Genomic DNA, 12,299 nt, shown 5'->3' with positions numbered 1-12,299 from the left:
TCATTAAGCGTAATAGAAACAAAAAAAACTAATAAATAATTACTTGAGTTTTTCGTTATTTTTATATATAGGCTTTATTTTTTTTATAATACAGTTTATATCCATTTATTTTTATTTTTTATATAAAATTATATTATATATATTTATATATTACTTTTTTTTAACTCATTCTTATAAATATTGGCATATAATTAATATAGACAACATATATATCAAATAAATATCTTTATTGAATTAATTATAACAATTGATACAAGATAATAATATAAGAATAACTTAATTATAGCAAGAATTTTTATTAAAATAATTGACTAATAATTTTAATATAATTAATATAATTAAATTGATATAATCGATGTGATTGAGAATATATGGCAATTATAGCAATTATATCAATTTCAAGCATAATTAACGTGACTTCATAATAATAATTCAGGTGACTAATAACCTATTATGCAATAATAATAATAGTTTCGACTTCATAGAATTGATATATGCCAATATAGTTCTAATCAGTATATAATAATAATAATAATAATATTATATGGATATAAGATTAATTAGTTAACTATATTTTGTTATTTTTTCATTACATGACATATTTATTATTATATTTCAAATTTAGAATTTCTTTGATCTAACATTGCAGTGAAAGAATAGCAAGTAAAACAAAAAATGAAAAAAACATGGAAACATTCTAAATATGATTACCGCTAATATTTTTTTCTTTAGTTTTTAAATATATTATTTATTTTATTTATTTAGAGTAATAACTAAATTTATTATAACTATAGTAAAATTATCTTTAAACTATTAGTATTATTAGTAAATTTTTAAAATTATTGACATATTATCAGTATATATAATAAGTAGTAAATTTTTTTTTATGTTTATTATTTAAAAAATTTATAATTTTCACATAGTCTTTATTCTATTTTTTTTCATACCTAATGATTATTGACTACGATCCTATTAATAGTGTCACCTATAATAGATTATACGAAGAGAAAGTATGAAAAATAAAAACAAGAATTATAAGGCTATAAAAAGTTCCATTCAAGTTTGATAAGAGTAAGACGGTTTACATAGAAATAATTCTAATAGATGATAAGATTCATTGATTCATTTACTAAATTTTTTCAAGTAATGCTAAGTTCAATTTATAAATAGAGTTTAATTTTGATGCACTGACAGTGTAAAGCGTTTTACATAGTCGTGTAATCACATCCATTCTTTTGGATGACCATTCACGCGGTCAATGTGAAATGTATTTATTTTTATTGATGTATCATTACGTAATTGGATACACGTGTAAAACTACTTTACAGTGCATCAAAATTAAATTCTTATAAATATTTGTAGTTCATATTTTAAGTTAATTTTATAAGTACACCATTTCACAAGTCAAAGACAATTCTTTTTAATAGCTTTGTAAATACTAATAGTTTTTATATTTAATTTGTTTTGCAACACGATAAAATTCATTGTTCAATTAAGAATTATTTGACAAAAATATTTGAGAATAAATTGGTAGAAAGGAAAGTCTATGTCTTCTTAAATTTTGAGATCGAGAAATCAAGTGGAATATATCTTCTAACTGTACACACGTGCAAAATATCTTTTAAGATGGAGTCAAGTATAGTACATTTGGTCGATGATCGTAAAATTCTGGATAATCATTTTAATTTGCTTGCTCATGCTGATATATTAAAACAAACAAATGAACAATTCTACTTATTTGGTACGTAATTAATTTATATTAACCCACACAAAATTATTTTCCTTTTGATTTTAAATTTTGCCAAAAAATTGTATAATAGCATCATTTTATCGATAACAAAAATTTTAACAGTTTATTTATGAAAATATTTGAAATTGTATTGGGACTTTTTTTAAAGGTATATCCTTTTATTAATATACTATTGTTAGATTTATCGTTTAATATAAAATAAATCAGTAAATTCTTTTTATTTTATACACGTTCGAAGTTATAATTTCTTATATTATTCACTCATTTGTCCTTAATTTGGTACTTTTAATTCATTTTTTTGTTCAATTAGATGTTATTAGATTCTTGACTAGAAAAGAAAAACTCATATCATGGTCGAAAATAGAGAGAAATGACCAGTATATTGTGATTGATCTTCATGATTTGCAGTATGTAAAATTTTAATATGAATATTTCTTTAAGTTATAATTATGTGTTGTGGTGCAAATTTTTTTTTCTTTATATATTACTACTTACTCCCTTAATTCTCACTTTCATTCAAAAATGAGAAAAAAATAAGATGTACACTATGAGATCATTTTACAATCCAATTACTTGATCATCTATGTGATCACCAAGCAACCAAATACATAATTTATTCTCTAATTTATAAAATTTAACAAAGACATTGGTAAACATATTGGTTTCGCATTTATTTATATATTTTATTTATTTATGTTATATTTGTAATTATATTATATCTATTTTTATCAATATATATTTTTTTAAATATCGTTAGTGTTAGCACATTGTGTATTAAATAAATTAAATGATAGAAACACGTAACTATTTTCTTTTTCAGTCAAGATTAAGTAAAATACTGTAATTTAGACTTACAATATCAACATATTAATAGTAAAATGAAAAAAATGTAATATTATATCAAAAAAAAATTTTAAATCATAATTGTAATTTATGATTGAAATCATAATTTAAATATTTTAAACGGGATAATTTCATTTAGAGAATTCATAATTTAAACATAATTTTTATACACTTAATAGCTACATTCGAGTTAATACATTTAATACTATATTTAAAAAAACATGAACAATTCACATCATATTATTTATTTATTAATTAAATTATTACAATTCAAATTAATTTTAATAGAATAATTTAAAATTATAATTTCAGTTTTATCACGTGCATGGCACGAGTTATTACACTTGTTTTCTTTATATTATAGTAATTAATAACTATGAACATAACTTACATTATGTGTTTCATAGTTGCATATATTTATTTATATGAAAATGTTATTCTTTCTATTACCGTATTAAACATGATATATCATCTCCTTAATGAATCATTGTTGGTCTGATAAATAATGTAAACATTATTTGTTGTTACATACTTACATTTGCTCTGTTCAGAGTCAAATTTAAAAAGAGTTGGAATTTTAATTTAAAATATGTAATTGTTATACGATGGAATGCAACTTTTTTATTGAAAGATAAATCATTTATATAATTATATTCATTTAATTGGCTTTTAAATAGAGGATGTGCGTAGTTATTTTGTCCCGATCAAAATCTCTGATATGCATAAATATGATATTTAAATTTAATTTATCTTTTTATCTCTAATAAATTATTATATTACCATTTATATCTTTAGTCCTAATATTCTAGTAAAAACTAAAATAGTATAAATACATTAAACATTTAAAACTTAAAATCCCTCCTTATTTATTTTAGAACAAATACTACATAATCAATAAATATTATCATTTTTTGCCAACACTTCATCAATAAGAATTTGCACTCATATTTACAAACATCTTATACACAAAAAATACAATTTACATTTATATTTATCAGAATTTTACACATAAATCAATACAGTTTGCACTCATATTTTTTCAAAATTTACACACATAAATTAATAAAATTTATTTGTTAAAAAAATTTAATATTTATACTAACCAAATAATAGCAAAAAATACTAAAAATTATTAGCCCCAAAAAATTTCTCTTTATTTTAAACTCAAAAGATACCTCTTATCTTCTTTCCATTCATCTCTCTTTCCAATTCGCGAAACCAAACATTGGAAAGACAATGATACAGGTTAACTGCCAGTCGATACCACCAGTGATCGGTTTATAAATCATTCAATTGTTGAAGTGAAACAATAGATTCTTGAATTGCGCGAGAGAAACACGTGTAAAATTCTTTATACATTATTGGTTGTTCGATGTTCATTTGCTTTACTAAGCTGAAACTGCAAGCAATGATTTTGTATCACGCTTAGCTAAACCTATATTTTATTATACAGATAAAATTAGCTAGAGTTACGGCTGAAAGAGGTTGAAATACGTCTGTGCTTTACAAAATAGCAATGACATGGTTATTGGTTAGAAGAGAATGGTACACAAATTGAAAATTCCAAGTTGGTCAACCAGATTTCAAGACGATTTCGTAGAGATGCCCAATCTCATCCCCACACAAACCAAGGTTTCTAGTGATCTGCTGCTATTTGCTAGAAGATCTTCATCAATTGCTATTGAGTTCTGCAGAGCACAAATCAAAACAAAATGGACCTCACCCCATGCATAATTTGCATGTATTCATATAATTAAAATCTTCAAGCTAAGACAATATCCAGAACAAAAAGAACATAAGAAGTATAACCGATTGTAATACCAACCTTTTCGAAAACACAAATTACAGTGCTTCCACCAAAGGAGAAATATCCAAACTGTATATTAAGCAAATAAATGTTGATTAGAAGCAAAAACAACATCAGTGTTTATATAGCTTCTAAATGTTAAGTGTAACAATCCTATTAATTCAAAATCCCACTCATCATGTTATGTGTAATATCCACAATATTCAAGGACCATTTAATAGATGCAAGTGAAATTTCAAATAAAAAAAGTTTTTGACACAACAGTCAAAAATCTAATTTATCATTTCTCAAGCAACAGAAAAATTGGGAGATCAGTAATAAACTGTAACTTGCAAACCTCATCTCCCTTCTTGACATAATCACCCTTTTTCCTTGTAAAAGTAATGCTGCCGACCATAGTAGCTCCTATTGCAACAAATGCCACCTGAATCCAAATCATATATTACTCCCAGGTTAAAAAAAAAACACTAAATATCAGGCGCGCAGCTATGGGATAACTTTGTTACAAAAAAACATGTAGTTTCAATCCTAGGATGATGGCTATTTATAAATTGTTCAAGGTAAGAAATGTAAGCCTTTACATTTTTGCAATCCAGCCAATGGTGAAATAACAAATTGGACTTGTTATCCACAAAGTAATATTCTCCAATAAATTCACGTGGCAGAATTTTGAGCAGGACCTAGTTATGAACTCAGGCATTTGTAAATTAAAATTGATAGGGATGACAAACCTTTCCAAAATCTACAGTAGAAATTATTGAAACAACTCGCTTATTCTCCGTGAATACATTACAGTACTTGCTATTTACAGCAATTGGATTGACCTAAAAAAAAACACTAATGACAATCAGCACCAAGAAAAGTAGAAAACATAAATGTAAAAAATGATTCTCCTTAGGTCATCTTCTCATACCGTATATAAGCATCCAGGGATGTCAACAAATTGCTCAATAGTTCCTGATACTGGAACATGGAAACGGTGATAATCCTGCAATAAAGAAGCATTCAAATAAAAATTTGCAATCAAATTACTTGCAAAATTAAAGTGAATTTGAAAGAAATAAGACACAAAGAAAGCAACAAATACCTGTGGTGCCAAACGGAATATTACCAAAGTTCCATCAACAAAAGCATTGGAACACATTTCTTTCCCCAAAAGACCTTGAACTGAAAACTTTCGACCCTAAAAGGAACAATCAAGAACCATAAATATACACAATTTAAGTTGAAAGAATTAAACGATAGAATATATTCCAATTTTCAAGGAACATAAACTCTTCAAAATTAAGGGGGAAGTTGAAATATAGAATGTCATAAAGAAATGGTAGTAGATATACTAATAGTTACCTGAAAAGTGTATTCATCATGCATCACTTGATAATGTGTAAAAACCAAATGGTTTCATATGTTTTATTTCAGAATTGACTAATTAATATGCCTAAAAAAAATCTGTTGGCAGATTTTCAATGTGAATATCTACATAAAAGAAGTGTTGATTCGAGACCAGGAACCTTCGATAAACAAGAGAAGTAACAAACGAAGTACCTTAATCCAAAATCTTGAACTGTCATCAACTGTTTTAAATGCCATTAGACGGCAATCAGCAGCACATACAGCAATGTTATCACATTCTGGAGAGGAAATTGGTCTTGAACCGGGCTTTAACTCTCTAATGAAAAACTCATTGAATGTCTGCTCAGAAAAAAGAAAAAAAAATGGTAATCTTCCAACTGCTTGTATACAACCAAACCTTTAGTACCCAGTTCAATGGAGAGAGATTTTTTTCAGTTCTAGGAGCAAGTTCTAGCAGGATCAATAGAGATATATATTCTACTAGCAGATAATAGATATCATATGGGCCTTTTTATATTTCAGGTCCCCTTTCTACCCAAATTTTGTCCTATTAACTTACAGAAATCTCATTAACAACTAACAGGCTCAAGAGAAGTTCAGGAGCAACTTTGCATCAATAACAAATGAATTAAAACTCTTTCAGAAGTTTTAGCCCACCTTAAAGTGTTCCAGTGGATACTTGACTTCAGCCAAATTGATTTGACCCTACAATAATAGTCACATTTTATATTAAGGGTTAATTATAGACACACAAGTTAAGAACATAAAGAACTAAAGTAAAACTGTAACTAGAACTAAAGTGAAACAAGGGGGCACCTCAATAAAGAGAAAATTTCATTGAAACTCCCAATCAAGGGACACCATATAACTACAGACATACATTTTCCTATGACATGCCAACATCAAATTGTTTCATAAAAGAAGCAATTTCCAACCTTATAAGATTCAACAAACTTGGGTATATCAGCAGCGGATTCAGGTGAATCCATTCGTGCTCCCTGCTTTTCGGAAATGCTTTGCAAGAGCTCCTTAACCCCTGCGCGTAAGATGTCCACCAATGGAGAATACAATATTAAGAAAACCCAATACATAAAGCAGATCTGATATAACGTGACCCATGGTGCTAGAAGTATGCAGAATACTTCTAATTGTAAAAAACTCTGATACTTTTTATTACTCCTAATCTATTGGTATTTGGCACAAAATCAACTTAAATGTCAATGACAAAAAAACAAACACAAAAGAGGAAAAGAAGTATCTACAAGATCCATATCTGTATGATGACTTTCAACCATCAAAATCATAATACGTTCTACTAACAACAACACTTCGGAAGATATAAGCTTTAAGGCCCAAAACAATGCGCAATGACTGGTTAAGTCACGTGAATTTATATCCTCTAAAGTGAGGAAGTTGGTAAAGTGATAAAGTGAGGGGTTAATCACCATTGAATTTGAAACTTCCAAGAAATGTGTGCCCCACTATCTTAATTTAAAAGTGATTAACTCCTCACTTTACTACTTTACCAACTTCCTCACTTTACAGGATCTTGATCCAAGTTACATAAATAAAGAAATTCTTTTGAACTAAAAGGTTTGAGGTTATCTCATACCTACATCCATTAAGCCAAGGCCTACTTTTGACTGATAAATAGCTCTCATAGACAAAACAATTTTTTTGTCAATTATTTCTTCAACAAGCCTTTGAGACTTCCGATCATATACCTGATACCAAAAATAAGATAAATAAATAAGAATTTTAAAGGGAGAACAGATACAATTTAAGACTAAAATCCCAGTAAATTTTTTTTTTAATATCAAATTCTCTTAGAAACATTCATGATTCTCTACTTGAATGACGTTATTGAGTCAATACTATTCAAATTCTCATGCATTTGAAAAAATTGGCATGCATGACAAAAATTGATGCTTGATAAAAGAGTGAGAAGGATGCAACGATTGATGTATCTAGCAAATGAGCATGGAAGCCTTTCTTCAAATTATTATAGTTATGTGGCTAACTCAGACATTAGAAATGTGGAGAACGGATTTTCCAAGAGGTTCCGCACATCCTGGTATAACTATAAAACATACATGAATCTATGATGTATCATATAAATCTCATTAGATTGTTAAAATAAAGAGACAAAAAGGGATAGAAAATGGCATACCAGGATATGGGAAGCACTAGATCCAGATCGAATACCAACATCATAGGATGAGAAATGGGCCCATTCACTCAGTTTGAAGAACCACCTAAATAAATAAATAATAAGTGAAGTTTCTTATTTGATTGACGAGCTCGTTTCTTATTTTATTGATTAACAATCATAAATGCATAGCCAGATTCCTTTTATGTCACACTAAAAAAATTGATATGTAATCCATTAGGTCAATAATGATCATGCTCTGGTATCCTGTCTCTCAAAGTCTAAACTAGTAGCAATGTAGAAGATTACCCATATGAAGCTTGCTTATCAGTCAAGAATCCTCCAGTCATCACCTGATTTCCAGTCCCTTCGTCAAAACAGAGTGTTAAGTGAATCATGCTGTTCAACTGGTCGGAAATATTAAGAACCTCACCACAAACAGGACAGCAATTCAACAGTGGTTCCCTGCAAATACCAGCAGCTAGTTAAGTTAATAAAAATCAAACAAAAGTAATTGGACAACAGTTTGAAAAACAAGTTCCTAATCCAAGTGCATTCATTGTTGACGATTTTTTTAGACTGAACTAATAGTTTAGATTGAGTGGTTAATTAAATCATTCAAAAATAATACATCATCAGCAATACAAATGAAAAGCTGGAAATATTTAACACAACATATGATAGCTGAAGACGACAATAGGTTTAAAAAACCAAAGCTTTTACTCTCTTTGCATCAAGATTAGTCATTACTTTTCTTGTTGAAATGTAAGAAGGGCAGCCAATTCATCCATGCTAACAACACCATCTCCATTCTTGTCAGCTGCTTTGAACAACTCCTCTTTCTGTTGAGAAAGAAATTGTACCGGTGAAGCAATGAAACAAATATATACAAAACTAGAAATTGTATTGGTTCAAGATTTATTATTTGAACCGTGAGGTTCAGACCTTCTATGATGAAGAATTGGGCTTGGGTATAGCCAACAACACAATAACAAAGCCTTATCTCACTATGCGGGATCAGCTTAGGCTTGGATATAACCATGAAAGCAAATTTCAATTGTTTGAATTCAAGGTTCAAAGTTTAAACTTTCGTTAGTTAATCCCAAGAGAAGATAAGAAAATCATACTCCAAATCCAAATTTGGGTATACAAGCAAATGAAAGATAATTCAGCAAGCTCAAAATTATTGAGAAAAAAAAAATAGGTGTAGGCCTGTACCTTGCTGGTTGCTAATTGATTGCCAAAAGCATCGATTAGATCAGAAAATTCAGACAGTGAAAGCATCCCATCTTCATTGAAGTCCTGCCAACAGCATAATGTCTCAGGTTGATAATACTAAATGAGATAATTATATTTAAATTATCAAAACAATTGTGAATTACATATTGCACTTTCTATGACGTATATAATTCAAAGATTATTCTATCATATATATGTTCAACTTATATGGAGTTCCTTTCAGTTTTATAGAGCCTCAAACAGAGAAAAGGAATCACCAAGAAGAAACTGGAATAGTCACATTAATATCTACTAGCAATTGGTACAATGTTGTATGAAATCAGCACTCTCATGTAGCAATAGGATGATTAACTACTACTTCTGATAACCTCATATGTCAGTTATTCAGGCCCACACTAGACACAGGTTATCAGAATGCAAAGGAAATATCAAACTTACCACTATAGATAAGATGCGTCTTACAAAACCTTTCTCCGTCTCAATTGGGTCCTGTTAGGTTTTATTCATAATTGTTAGAAATCTTTGTCATACTTAAATTAACAACAGTATACACATTTACGTCATATACCTCTATAGAACATGAAATAGAAATGCTGCCAACCACTTTTCCTGGAACTGATGGATCTAAAAGGTTGATGATCTCAGTGTCAGAATCAGAATCCTGCATTGCCAAGTCATCGGCATCAAAGTTTAGAAAATGGATAATGCTTAAGGGTGTGTTCATGAGTTTGATCTAGAATGAGAAGGGAAGTAAGAGAGGTTTATAGGGTTTTAACCCTCACCCCTATCCAAAAGTTTTGTTGTTTCAAAGGGAAAGCCATTTAAAGGGTATTATTAATCTCTCAACCCCCACCCATCCTAAAACAAATACCCTGATTTTATAATTTCCCCCAAATCTTTTTTCCTTGGGGAATAAGATAAAACTATCTAAACCCTCCCATTACACTTCTTTTCCCCTTGATGCCTTTTCCTCCCTTTTCAGCATAACTTGTGCGTATACCCTAAAGAGCACATAAAGTAGCTGGTAAATGAATAGATCCAACTACACACAATTAAAAAAATTATATATGAAAATAAATCAAGTTTCCTCACCTGGGTCAGAAATTCAAGCAGATCAATCTCACAGTATCCAACAAGAGTATTGCTGGACAATTTATTGGTCTGCATGAGAAAAAAAAATTAAAGTTAGATGCAGTATTTAAACTTAATTTCCTTCTAGCACATAGAGATTGACAAACACTTCTTCTCTTGAAATGAAGCAGAAAGGCATCCCAGATGTAAAGCATAATTAAATAAAGAAAACTAAAACGGTTCTTATAGCATACCTCGTAAACTGAGATTCTTGCAACATGTGGTCCATTCTGTTCCAAAAGAAGTTTCTTTTCCTGGGAAAGAGAATATCAGTCTCAGAGAAGAAACACTGCCCTATAGTAAAAGTAATTGAATAAACTAATATCACAGCAAACTAAACTCAAGTTCCTATAGTAAAAGGAATGATGAATGAAAGCAAAGCATGTCCACCTTTTTTGTGGTCACCCATAATGCCTGAACTTTTAAAGCATGGTTGTAGATACTTACATAAGTAGCATTAATCTCCAACACAGTAACGTAAGTTCCTAAAGTACTTCTTAGTTACATGAGGCGCATAAACATGAAAGCACATATACACAGCATGGTAGCACCAACTCAAAAGGAAATTAAAAAGAAGAATAACAGTTGAAGAGTACTCACAGAATTCCAAACAGGCTTGTCTGTACTGCACCATCATGGAAAAAAACACAGAATGAATACATAAACGGACTACATTTTTTTTAATTCCTAAAACAAAGGCAGAAAGTAGAAAGAACATCTTCTTCAAAGAGTTACGATAGTGAAAAGAATATGAATATTAGTTGATTACTTGTCGGAGGTCTTAGTACGGAATGTCTGTTCTCCGAGTGAAAGGCATGCAATCCATTTGTCCTTGAACTGCATCTCCGCCTACACAACCACAATAACTGTAAATTTCAGCTGAATTACAGAGAGAGAGAGAGAGAGAGAGAGAGAGAGAGAGAGATTACGCGGAGTAAGGTAAAGAGGGCGATTCCGGCGAAGTTGTCGGCGGAGATGAGTTTCTGTGAGGAAGAAGATCCTTTGCCGTTGCCGTTGCCGTTGCCGTTAGCGTTACCGTTAGAGTTAGCGGTGCGGTGGCGAATATAGTGGCCGATGTGAAGACGCTGCTTGAAGCGAGCTCGACGGGAGGCTTTCTTTTCCGTTACGGAAGAAGACGACAGTTTGGAGTCTCCGTGACCCATTCTGGCGTTTCAGAATTCAGAGCTTTGGAAACTGAGAAATGAAATGATGATTTACTACTAATTATGATTAAATGGGAATTTGGAACCCAAAATCACCCGTTAACTTTATTATTAATGGAGCTACTGTTATTACTTTTATGTTAATTAGAGTGAGTAGTAAATAGTAATCAACTAATCCATTGACGTGGTTTGATGCTGATGCGAGCGGCTGACGAGAAACAAAAGAGGGTGATGAATATTCAATTCAAAATTCACTACTTTGTGCCTAATCTTTTTTTCCCATTTTCCATCATTCATCAACACGCACAAAATGATTCCTTTCAGTTTTTTGTTGTTTTCGCCCCACCAATTTTTTGTTGTTTTCGCCCCACCAATATACACTCGCTTTTTATTCCCAACAAATTCAGTTATTAACATTTTCCTAATTTTAAGGGAAAAGTCCATTTCATTTTTTTTTTGTGACTGAAATAAATTAAACAAAGAAAAACAAAAGAAACAAAACAAGGAACTGCTTAAATAGAGGGACAGTCCCGTTTAAGACTACTCTTAAACTCCTCCCAAGGTGAAAGAAGCTCCACATGCGAAAGTTGTAACTTCATCGCCATCTTTGCCATAGTATCTGCCACCGTGTTTGCATCTCTCATAATCAAACGAAAGTCAACACGCCAATTCCAATGCATGATATCTCTTATTTTGAGCACCAGTAGATCAATAAACCCAAAACCATCTTGAGTAACAAGATTAAATGCTTCCACACAATCCGTCTCACAAATAACATCTCGTTGACCCACATCCCAAGCTAAAAGATATCCTCTCCAAATAGCAAACAATTCTCCTTGAAGAATACTATTACTCTCAATCATT

General features: G+C 30.2%; 1 protein-coding gene across 2 annotated transcripts; it reads right to left on the bottom strand.

Annotated features, from left to right (window-relative positions):
• Window positions 1–3,915: 3,915 nt before the first annotated feature.
• LOC112783307 (phosphatidylserine decarboxylase proenzyme 2) lies at window positions 3,916–11,797 on the bottom strand. 2 transcript variants are annotated; one of them, XM_025826208.3, is made up of 22 exons: window positions 11,202–11,733; window positions 11,042–11,121; window positions 10,873–10,897; window positions 10,467–10,526; window positions 10,234–10,302; window positions 10,086–10,142; window positions 9,710–9,802; window positions 9,580–9,630; window positions 9,121–9,204; window positions 8,653–8,744; window positions 8,212–8,367; window positions 7,924–8,008; window positions 7,366–7,477; window positions 6,689–6,789; window positions 6,411–6,458; window positions 5,946–6,092; window positions 5,488–5,583; window positions 5,314–5,388; window positions 5,132–5,224; window positions 4,738–4,824; window positions 4,419–4,469; window positions 3,916–4,281 (listed from the first exon to the last, which is right to left on the bottom strand). In XM_025826208.3, the coding sequence occupies exons 1-22, from the start codon at window positions 11,433–11,435 to the stop codon at window positions 4,177–4,179; spliced, it is 2,001 nt and encodes a 666-aa protein (XP_025681993.1). In that variant the 5' UTR covers window positions 11,436–11,733; the 3' UTR covers window positions 3,916–4,176. The 2 variants fall into 2 exon arrangements, with proteins under 2 accessions (XP_025681993.1, XP_025681994.1); XM_025826209.3 differs by lacking the exon at window positions 10,086–10,142 and having other exon boundaries at window positions 11,202–11,797.
• Between the last annotated feature and the right edge of the window lie 502 nt (window positions 11,798–12,299).

This window comes from Arachis hypogaea, chromosome 20 (genome assembly GCF_003086295.3).
Source record: "Arachis hypogaea cultivar Tifrunner chromosome 20, arahy.Tifrunner.gnm2.J5K5, whole genome shotgun sequence".
Lineage (NCBI taxonomy): Eukaryota > Viridiplantae > Streptophyta > Magnoliopsida > Fabales > Fabaceae > Arachis > Arachis hypogaea.
Note: the sequence above shows the minus strand (reverse complement) of the source record. Positions and strands in the feature narration are given on the sequence as shown.